This window comes from Crassostrea angulata, chromosome 5, assembly GCF_025612915.1.
Source record: "Crassostrea angulata isolate pt1a10 chromosome 5, ASM2561291v2, whole genome shotgun sequence".
NCBI classification, from domain to species: domain Eukaryota; kingdom Metazoa; phylum Mollusca; class Bivalvia; order Ostreida; family Ostreidae; genus Magallana; species Magallana angulata.
Window position 1 is genome coordinate 39,397,070 of NC_069115.1, and position 11,763 is coordinate 39,408,832.

The 11,763-nt window shown below is 33.7% G+C and overlaps 1 protein-coding gene across 2 annotated transcripts; it reads right to left on the reverse strand.

The window, feature by feature from the left end:
• Positions 1–1,756: 1,756 nt before the first annotated feature.
• LOC128183170 (kinesin-like protein KIF25) lies at positions 1,757–11,712 on the reverse strand. 2 transcript variants are annotated; one of them, XM_052852078.1, is made up of 14 exons: positions 11,556–11,712; positions 11,277–11,465; positions 9,171–9,413; positions 8,737–8,825; positions 8,501–8,543; positions 8,314–8,366; positions 7,989–8,063; positions 7,517–7,666; positions 6,947–7,108; positions 6,309–6,487; positions 5,736–5,825; positions 4,045–4,218; positions 2,957–3,112; positions 1,757–2,396 (listed from the first exon to the last, which is right to left on the reverse strand). In XM_052852078.1, exons 1-14 carry the CDS (start codon positions 11,622–11,624, stop codon positions 2,173–2,175), a joined length of 1,896 nt encoding a protein of 631 aa, XP_052708038.1. In that variant the 5' UTR covers positions 11,625–11,712; the 3' UTR covers positions 1,757–2,172. The 2 variants fall into 2 exon arrangements, with proteins under 2 accessions (XP_052708038.1, XP_052708039.1); XM_052852079.1 differs by lacking the exon at positions 5,736–5,825.
• Between the last annotated feature and the right edge of the window lie 51 nt (positions 11,713–11,763).

Here is an 11,763-nt window from a genome sequence, read left to right on the forward strand (position 1 = left end):
TTTGGTGGATTGCGGCTTCCACTAAATCTAGTACATCGCTAAATGTCATGCATATATGTATAAGAACAGTCACATTCAGGAATACGCTAATTCAAATCCACGCCAACTTGTTAAAAAACTTATTTCCGCCAAATATTGTACACGCCAAATATAATTACGTTTACAGTAGTTTTTGCTATAAACTATTTATTAGTACATGTACAAAGAAAGCATTCAAATATCTTAGATTTAAAATATTTACATATTTTCCTATATCTTTATACAGGGCTGTTTTTTTCTGAGGGGGATTATTATACTGTGGAATCATTTTTATTCATTGGGGTTAATATTCGTGGGTAGCCAAAATTTTCCTGGTTTGTGGGGACGTAATTTTGTTGGTTTTGAAATCAGGACATTTTTGATAAATATTAAACAAATGCTTGTATATACGTACGTGGGGATGTAATTACGTGGGCGAGGGTTTCCCTTGAAAGCCACAAACATTGGTACCCCATGAACAATGATGATTCCGCAGCAGTTTAAAATAGTCCATGACTATCCAGTCCTCTTTATTATTTTTTAAACATACGTTTTTGTATACACAGCTGTTATAATTATTCTGTCGCAAGACAATTCCCAGAAGTTTATGAGAACCTAATTGTCACTGCCGGTTTACAAATATATGTACATGTATCTATTTTTGCTAGTTGCCAACAAATTTGTCTTTGGGTATAACTCAGAGAAAAAATTTAGTTGCCTTTAATTGTTGATTTAATGTACCTAGTCAATAGCCTCAACTTGTGATATACAGATTGGACCAATATTTTGGGGGAAAGAATATTAACTATATGTAGTCAATATAAGCCTTAACTTTATTACATTATACAAATTGTATAATTACAGTTCTGAAGTTAATTTATGCTGTGATTTGAACAAGTGACATTGTTTTGAGGAGAAAAAAGAAATTCTTGTTTGGCTTTGATCCAGTAGTACAACTTTTTTTGTATATATACATGTACATGTAATAGAGTATACCATTTTATATTAACATCATTTTATTTCGATTATTAGAAATAATTTTTTTAGGCAGCATTTAATAAGGTAATATGAAAACATGCTATTGAACCCCTAAGGACTAAAAATGACTGAATTTACTTGCTTGTTTGTGAAATATTAGAAATCATTTCTAAAGTCAAATCTACATGTATTTAGTATAGAGACTGTTAGGTTATGTACCAGGTACACATGCATTTGTAGCACATGACTCAATGTCATGGAACAGTGAAATAATTGATTATAATGCATGTTACATCAGAGAAAATATTGTAGTCCTTAGTTCATGTACATCTCCATACACTGTATGCCATTTGTTCTTAGGTCACTGCCTGCTCTACTCTAGCTAGTATATCAATTCATTTTGAAAAGATATTTTGTAAGATTTGTAGAATTATTTCTATTTTGCATTGTTAAAATCATACGTCCAATTTTGTCTTCATGTAGTTTTTTTTTGTGTAATGGCTAGTCCATATTTATCTTTTTCTGTTACAGCTGATTTTCTATCCAGATAGTTGAGCAAATGAGATCTGAGTTACATCTATCCATCCAAGATCTATTTTTCCAACAACATGTTCTAAACATGTATCTGTCTTTGTGTATGACTTTTTGTATGTATTTCTGTTAGTGTCCAAATAAGTTTCCATATTGATGTTACAATTACAGTCATGTATTTGTTGGGAGTATAAATTTCTTGTTAAAATAATAAAAAGAAAAACAGGAACAAAGTTGTAATCTTTTTATTTATTGTACGTATTGCAAACTTCAACAAATCATTGAACAAGGCACTCTGAAGGGAGATTACTTTTAAAAAGTTTTTTTTTCATATCTAGAACTACATGGTAAATAAAATTTGAGTGGGAGAGGGATGATATGGGGTCAGGAATTACAAACTCCTAAAATCTACATGTACAGTGCATAACATACCTGCAAACAGCTGCCAGATTTTCGTGCAAGATTAATAACACAAATGGCTATCAACTTTAATAATCATACATTTTCCTGAAGTATGATTAATATCACAGATCATATAAATATCACAGATGTTGTACTCATTTGGAATACTAATAATGAGATGCTTCAACAGGTGCTAAGCTTGAGATGCACATAAAAAAAATATTAGATTGAATGTACGTCAGATCACGTTGGTTTTGGGATAAAGCTAGGTCCGACATTGGTGGAGGCAGATCTGGGGCGAACACTGGAAGTCTCCACTTTCTCAGCAGAGGATGGCAACCGTCTCTTGGTTGGGCCTCTCTGAACCTGGCGAGCGCGAGTTCCAAACCCGAGACACTGTAGAGACTCGGTGATGTAACGGTGAGCTGGTGAGACACATAACAGCACCAACAGTTTAGCATCTCCACCTGAAAAATAACAAATGGGCAAATATAGAATTGTTTCACATGATAACCTTCAAGCAGGCTCTAGCAACTACAGTTTCTTCTAGCTCATCAAACTGGTGTAAAATTTTATATGTGCATTCTCATCAAGCCAAAATAACAATTCCTCAATTGTAGAAAGACTTCTTCTCTATTGAATCACTTCTCAAGGTCTTATCAAATTGGTGTCAGGTTTCAATTGTCCAGTTTCATCAGAGCAAATTAAATTGTGATGCATTTAAATTTTAAAAAATAATTGACTCAATTTTTTATATTGATTTACTTCTGAAGTTCTTCAAAAAGATCATGCATATACATCTACATTAGAAGATCAACATTTGAAAAAAGTGCGCATGCTATATGTAAGGTGTAGAAGCAAAATTATCATAAAAATGCAATAGGCAGCGGGAGAAAAAGACTTCAGTCTGTAAATCAAATCAGTTGGGGTCTGATCTTGAGTGAGCATTTTGACTTTCATATCTGTGAAAATCAGCATTCTTCACAGAAACATGGGACTTACATCCCTGATAACAACAAATACTGACCAATGGAATCCTGGAGGAGATGGGTAAGGCGGGTGTTCCTGTAGGGGACGTGAGATCGGTGTTCTGCCAGCGCCCCCAGCACATCAGCCAGCGCAGACAGACTCTTGTTGATGTTGGACGCCTCCCTTAGTGCTGCTCCCTTCACCCCACTCATTCCTGATGGAAACAAATCAGAATTGATTCATATTATATACAGGCAAATACCGGTAAAAGGTTGCATTATCAAAATGTTCAGTAAAATACAGCACTGGTTGATCCACTTATATTAAATACTGTATACAGGGTTATTTTTTCCATATGTAATTTTCGTTCTTTTACACTTATAAGCGATTTTGTCCCATCTTGAATTCATCCAGATGCAGTTGTGTTTATTTATAATATATATTTAGATATTATTTGCAACATAGAATTCGCATAGTCTTAAATTAACCCTCTGACAACGAGGGCGAAAGGGGCGAAAATAAAACGGGGGTGAATATTTCCCTGTATACAGTAATTTAATCATTAATTGTGTAAAATCTGGTTAGTTTCATGAATGAATGAATATCTCCAATGCAGATAAAGGTTTTGACCTACATGTATATGTTAGCATGGTGATCTGGCCTTTGGACCGAATACTTTTAAAGCCACTCAATTTCTTTGTACAAAAGATATATGCTGGTATGGTGGATTAGTGAGACTTATAAGCTAGACCAAAAGTGAACTTTTATAAAGTCTAAATATAAGTTTTATGTCCCTGTAAGTTGAGTTTTCAAGTTTCCAGTTATGAAATCTATGCTTTTATTTTCACATCGATAAAACCAGCAGGTGTTCAGCAAACGGAAACTTGGATTTGTTAATTCAAAAGATGTGATTTTAACCTAAACATTTATAGTTGTCTTAACTGCCAAAAATATTCTAAACATGTACTACATTTAGCTATCATGCCATTAATAAATCTTTCAATTCATGAACATACCAACGATCAACCATTGAATAACATCATTCAGTAAAATTGAATTCAACACGTAAAATTATCCATGCCATCCAGAGATAGGGCAGCATCTAAATTTCAGTTGAAAAGGGGGACAACTCTGCTTGACACTTACCCACACACTCGCTTCCCGCTAAGTCAACCAGTTGTAACTTGGTGCGGATGACCGCCCCCATTCCAGGGGCACCAGAAGTAGCTGACTGGTCAGAGCCGGACCATGTGTTGGAAAGGCTGCCGAGATTAGGAGCAGATGATGCTGAGAGTGATCTCCCCCTTAAATCACGCTGCACTGTGTGTATGAAATATCACAAAACATATTAAATAAGTGTTCTTAATGGTTAAAACTGCTTGGTTTTCAAGGAAGCACAAATTCTCACATTAATACAATTAACATATAATAATTTACATGTAATTTGTTACTACCTGTATACTCAATACATGTATTACACATTTACAAGATGCATACTATAAATAGACAAAAACTGTTGAAGCAGATATATATATTCATAAGGAATTGCATTTTATTCATTTGTGAACTAAAAATAGTTTTGTGGAAATGTTTCAGTTCCATTACAAGCAAATTAAACATTTGTCCATTAACAAAAATTTGACAGTGCAAAGGGATTTGATTACTGTTACATTGATATTGATAAATGCGATATTTGTTATTTTTTAAAATGTAATCTCCAACAAATATTGATCAAAATTTGATCCCAAACATATATTCTGCTTTCAGTGTATCCTCATTGAATTTGTCTATTTACGTGCAAAACAAAACATCATTTATTAATCAGAAACTTTTCTGGAACTCCACGCACGTTTCGGGCATTATAAATACATTAATATGTACTGTAAACGTAAGATCTTATCTCCTCAAAACATTAGAATCATTTTAACAAGAGCTTGGACTTTGGGTAGTTGTGTCAAACAGCAATGTGACGTAGGCCTGTCTATTTCATTGCTGGCCACTCAGCCAAGGCTCTGTGAAATCAACAAGATTTGTCTGGCTTTTGAGCTAAGACTATGCAATCTGTGTATATTTCACTTGAAACCAGCGTCATTTTTAACTTGTTTTGACGCAAGAAATAGAGAGTTAGGTCCTACCGAAAGTCCAAGGTCTTGTTAAAATGGTTTTTTGAATATGTACAGGAAAATTTTCTCAGAGTAACTTATCTTGGTTACCTCTTTTATAAAAAACAAATTGATAAACAAAAAAAGACATAGATTACCTAATATGCTGAAAATTTGAATTGGTTAACTGCATGCAGGTATAACCTTGCAACTGCGATTTAAATATCTTCAGGAATTCAAAAATTTTGTGGGCTGTATGGATTGAGGCAGGGAAGATTTTATTAACAATGAGTATCATTGATAAAATAAAAGGACATTGGGTTTTGTCATGCAAAGAATTCTAACAGGGAAACATGATTCATGCAGGCATCAGTTACAAACAACACTTACGGATCATACTCTCAATCATCAGAGCATTGATTTAATTTCTTTTAAAAGTTTAGTTCAGTCCGAGGTATATTGCAAACATGGACAATATAATTATACATGTAAACATTCATGAACCCAGGGTATATGTTTCATCTTTCCATTTTTCTTTTGTAATCCACAAAAATAAGTTTTAAATTTACAAAGTTATTGAAACAAATTTTTTTTTAGTAAAAATGTAAGGAAACAAAAATTCAAAAGGAGCACTGGGGAAAAATAACACACATAAAATTCATCAAAATAAAAGAATATCAAAAAGGAAACCCCAACAATGACTCTTTTGAGCCAAGTTCACTCGAGTTGACTTACTGACTTTGAGATTTGAGGGCAAATAATTGAAGCATTCCTTGATATTTTTTGTGGACGACCTTGGTGAATTTGGTGACCTTGGAGAATCCACTGACAAAAGTAAAATGTAGGTCAATGCTAAAATGTAGGTTACTGCTTAAAAACAACTAGGGCATTGTGAAATTCTGTAAGTTATTAATCTAAAATGTTTACTTTACATGATACATGTACATGTATTTCATATTCTTTTATGCCTACTAATTTATCTAACTTAATTAATAAGATCTAAAACATTTGAGTGAATTTAAAATTATGATATCTCCCTTTGCTTTGATCCAAATCTCAAGTTTTACCAGTTACAATGTACCTACAGATGCTGAAAAATTATAGAAACATTCATCTACAGAGTAATTTCACAAATAGTGCAGTTTACAGCACTTCAAAAAGTGAATTTAAATAAAAGAGAGAAAATCAAGAACTATTCTTGCATACATGTATGTCAAAAAAAAGAAGAAGACAATATAAAAGATAGATAGAGTGAAATGTATAATTAGATGATAAAAGACATCATCAGACAATACACAGTATACATACAATCTTGAGATGATCCTGATGAGGTCTTGGAGAAAAAGCTGGGAGCTTGAGAAATGACGGTCAAGGTCACCACTAGGTGGGAGCGACTGGAGTGTTCGTGGACCATGGTGGCCGATTCTCTGCGCGTGCGGAGGCCGTGCTGAACGAGACACATGACATCATACACTGTGTCCACCTGTCTGTAAATTAAGGCACGCAGAATTCTATTACAATGGGCTAAGAAATATTATACAATATTTGATTGAGGGAGTCGGCCATTTAATTCCAGTTTTCCAAGAGCAAGATTATTTTCAGAGCCAAAGCCTCCATATGAAGCGGTTTTATAAATTAATAATTGTTTTCTCTATATACTCATAGGTACTTGCATATCTAAATCCTCAAAAAACTGTATACTGCATTGAACTGCCTCCATTTTATTTTTGAAAGGTCAGAGGTCAAGGTCTTTTACAAACACAGATAAAAGAAAGAATTAATCTAAAAGCTCTATTGATCTTTACTAATATTTTTGTTCTCGTAAAAATTGTGAATTTGCTAGAAATTAAGTCACACAGCATAAAGGTAAAAATCTCATACAATGGCAAATTAAATTTCTAAAGATTCATGCACTGGAAAATGTTCCGTTGAATTTGCCGTCTTACTTTGATGCGAGTGTTGGAACACTGACGGATCCGTCGGCGCTGGTGTTGATGTCGTGCTTGATACTGGGGTCGTTGCTAAGGAGATCTCGGATGTCGTTATTGTAAATCTCCAAGACAGACACCTCCACTTTATGTGTACCTGATTGTTTCTCAGATATCAACCTGTTAGAATTATATAAATAGAAATATTCTACACCATGTTTTAATGTTTATCCCATGTATTGTATGGCAGATATAAATCACGAAGCAATGCTTTTTTTATATTACACCAATGTGTTGAAGTCAGGTAACCCAAAGTATAATAATAGTACTTTGTACTTGTAAAATATTAATACAGAGTTTAGTCAAATCCATTAATGATTTGCATAATATGACATTCAAACCAGCAAAATGTCATTCACGTTTAAATTTCAATAGATGTAAACATTATTTTACTGTACATATCTAGTTCATAATATCCTTAAGTATTTTTTACATTTATTCAGATTATTTTTTTTTAAAAATTAAGGAAACTTTTACTTGTTACATATATTTAAATTTTGACCAGTTTTCCCAGAATCCCACACCGACCTGAACAGTTCCCGTGCTGCCCTGGGTATGACCCCCTCGTCTCTGTGGGGGTCCCTGGAGGGGTTGTAGTCCTCGTTTTTATGACTCCCCAGCATGGTGTGGGTCTTACCACTCCCTGTCTGTCCGTACGCCATAATACAGATGTTGTACCTATTTATATCCACACAGATTGATAAGATCTTATTGCATTTTAACAAATATCAATACATGTACAATGAATAATTAGTACTGTGCAATGTAAACTTAACTTAAACTAATTTAAATTGTAAGGTAATTCAAATTTAGAGTGTGTTTAAAGTATTTTTTTTTAATTGTGATACATGTTGTATTAAGTGGAAATTGATGACTGACACTGATTTTTTTTTTAATTTGTTCATACAAGCTACTCTAGTAAATATAAGAGATCTTATTCTATGTCTATGATAGATTTTTAGAGTGTATGTGGAATAATGCTTTTGATTGACATGCTCACCCATCTAGCAGTGACGTTAACATTGGCTGAACCTCATCAAACACTCCATTCTGAGTCTCTGTCGGGCCAAATACTCTGTAAAAGATACACCCAAAAATCCAGAAAAACTATACACTTATGAATTTATGGATAATATAATGCAAAGGTATAAACAAGTATGTGTACATAAGAATTAAGGAAATGTCATTAGGGAACAATTATTTCCATTGTGAACAAATAATTCCAATTTGAGTTCATCTAATAGATGTTTGAGAGGCAGCTAATTTTATATCTAGCTCCTCTACATGTAATTTCAGTTTGAAAATTTAATGCAACCGTACCGTACCTTTCAAATTCAAAGACTTTGTTGTGTTTTGCTGTACGACAGCAGACATTCTCCTTGAAATTGGAAAAAAAATACATTGTTAACCAAGACAGAAATACATTAAATTACACATTTATTTTTCTTTTTTTATAACATGTATTAAAAGCAAATAAATTTGTTCTACACTCAAATCATAAAGCATACTTACATCATCCACAAAATGAACCACCACCTCGGAACGAGTTCCAGACCTATTAAAAAGTAATAGAAATTGTGATTATACAATTAGATTAATTGCCTTCAGTTTTCAACAAAGATAAAAACTGTAATCTGGCACTAGCTATGTTGTAGAATGCATCAGCTTTGAGTGGTTAATATAATTGTCTAGATATATACGAATTTCATGGTTTCATTGAAATATATTAATCACAACGAATTTCTTACTTTCCCAAAGAGCCTTGATCTTCATTGCCGCAATCAAACTCCATCAGAGGCCGAATTCTACAGTGGACCCTTATATTCCCTCGCAACTCCTGAGATATGGAAACATTTACGTATTTTAGATATAACATCAAGGAATTCTTATTGAATTATTTAATTTTAAAATGGGTAAAAAATCTAAAGACTCTTGCTTTCTCTTAATTACATCACAGACTGACATTCATCAATATTCCAAAAAGAAGATAAATTTATCAAGTTTCAAACAAGGTGAAATCATTAGTTTGAATAGATTTTTTAACATATACTAGGTAAATACATAAATTTTTGAAACCTGATAACTCAATCAATATTTGTAACATGCAATGGTTAGCCTAAATCAAATCTTTGTACATGATTAAATGGCAAGGTGTCAAAATGAAGCAAAGTGTTCAACTAACCATAAGTATGTTGTGTAATTCCTGTCGCCGTTTCTTTTCTTTGGCATGGCGCTCCGTGATCTCTTGTAGAGCTAGCTCCATGCTGGTGACCTGGGATTGCAGAGAGGTCATGTTGGAACTCTGGGACTGAAATACCTGCCGATGTCGCTGCATGACCTTGTTGGCTTGGGATGTGTATCTTTCAAACTGCTCTGGTATATCAACAGCAATAGACTGAACAGATTGGAGATCACTTCTGATTGTCTGAAGTTTAAATAAATAATAATGATGTTATGCTAAGTTAAATGCCATTGATAATAAGTACAACATTTGCAATGTTCAAAACCCTGTTTATGCAGTTTCATCAGGCTGCATATTACAAATGAATCACTTTGATTTAGGGGGATAACAAACAGTTTTTCCTCTTTTCTTTTTCAATTTATTTATGCATGCACTATCGAATCATAATTTATATTATTGTCCAAAAACCAAGGCAAAATTGAATATTTTTACAATCCCCAGAGCATCCATTATGCTCTGGCTGCATGTGTCTGGTAGTGGGTAGGAGAGAATTATGCAAACTCCGTAGCTTGAACTGAGACAATAGATTTATATACCCTCTCAGAAGTCAGGAAAGTATTAGAATGAACCTTGCTAATATACAGTACGGATCAGACCCAACCTAACACCAGAGTAAACCCCAACTAAACCCGGGGTTTACTTTTGGGGTTTACTTGGGGTTTACTTTTTTGAAAATTTGGGTCCACTCGGGGTTTACTCAGGGTTTTATATACTATTAAAAAACATGGCGTCTAAAAGCGATGTAGTGGGATTACAAAACAGCAATTTCTGTTTTATACTTAAAAAATTAAGCACAAAAATAATTGCTGGTCTGTTAAAAAAAAATAAAGATCGTTTTATAATTATTCATAATAAATTACACATGAGGTGATAATAGCTATATTGGTCATGGCAGTAGGTGGCATGTCACCTAAAACAACACAAGCTAACACACCACTTTTAAAAGGGGCTATACCATCATAATCAGTCAATAGGGGATCAAAATCACTGTCATTTTATTTTCAATAGTATTTTAAATATTTTTATAGCTTACACCAAGTTTTCATCAGTGTATCAATAAAAAAAAAATGGCGTCCAAAATCGAAAGTTATTCATCCAGGATAGATGTCTTAACTGAACACAACACTTTTAAAATGCATTGCATCTAGAAATGATAACAGAGGGGTCAAACACCAATATTTTTTATCTAGAATATAGTCATGCTTGATAAAATGTGCTTATTTGATTGGCAATCTGTAGACTGATTATCCAGAAAAAATTACCTGACTTATAAGAGGGTCAATGGCAAAATCTTGAAAATAAACTTGAAAAATGGCAACCGACTTATAGGCGAACAATACTTATAGGCGAGTATATACGGTACTTTGGGTTTACTTTGAAATTGCTTTTGAGGTCAACTGTATATGCACTGAAGTGTGAAGCAGACTTAGTATTTTATCTTAGTACCATCCTACTGCCTGTAATTCCTACCCTTTGTATATTCCGAATACACAGTTGGCGTCTGCTTTCAGGGGTATACTTCTGACTGGGTTTACTCTCTGTGTCCTCTCAGTCTCTAGTAAACCGGAAGTTAATCCAGAGTAAACCCAGAAAGTAAACCCAGGGTTAAGTTGGAGTTTACTTTTTGTTAGGTTGGGTCTGATCGGTACTGTATAATGAACAAAATTGTACTTAGAAGTTAATTGAAAGTGTACTAAATGAGAGATATGAAATAAATATATACTAGCTATTAAAAAATTGTCAGAGGCCCTAAAATCATAACAGTCCAAGAGTCATACCCATTTTGTGTTCCTTGCTTACCTTGTGGGATTTCGTCCAAGGTTTACACTGATCAAAATTTTTTGTATTTAATGAAGAAAATAATGAATAGGCCGGTAATGTAAAGTCTTGTCGAACTGCTGATTGAGTGATAAGAAATAGAAGTCCTAGCTATTTATAGGCATGTTATGATAAATTAAAATTAAATTTAGTGTAACAAGTTTAACCAAGCATTTTATGTGCCACACATTCTTTGGGTAATGACTCAATGGACCTCCAAGGATATACCTCCAGTTCTCTCTGTAATACTGATGCTTTGTCAGAGACATCTTTACGAAAAGTTTGTTCCGACTCCACATGGTCGTTCAACGAGGAATTCTCCTGCCTGACACTCTGCACTGTCCCATGTAGCTGGGCCAACTTTAGATAGAGCATAGCATTTTCCGTTTCTAGTTGTGCAATTCTTTCTTCCTTGGTCTGTAAGGGTAAATGTAAATCACTTATAATTATTCTGTATAATCTCTATGGTTCTTCAAGGAAAATGGTACATGATTTTGATATACTTACACGAATATCTTTCTCTTGTTTCTTAACCTTTTCTGCATAAAAATGTGTTCTATCAATGCCCAACGGCATTTTTCTCTCTTACTTAAACTTTCACTGTGCAGTGTATGAAATAAAACGCGTCTGAACACAACAGTCATTTGAGTATCTCGAGATTGTTAATCAAAAAGATTGGATAACTCCAGATGCGTATCGAAAAGAGCGATCTATT

Bases quoted from the DNA above. Each gene is read 5' to 3' on its own strand.
- LOC128183170 (XM_052852078.1), bottom strand. From the start codon at position 11,624: ATGCCGTTGGGCATTGATAGAACACATTTTTATGCAGAAAAGGTTAAG. The intron at 7,109-7,516 runs GTCGGTGTGGGA...TAATTCTAACAG, and splicing joins GCAGCACGGGAACTGTTCAG to GTTGATATCTGAGAAACAAT. The intron at 6,488-6,946 runs GTAAGACGGCAA...CTTAATTTACAG, and splicing joins GTTCCAACACTCGCATCAAA to ACAGGTGGACACAGTGTATG.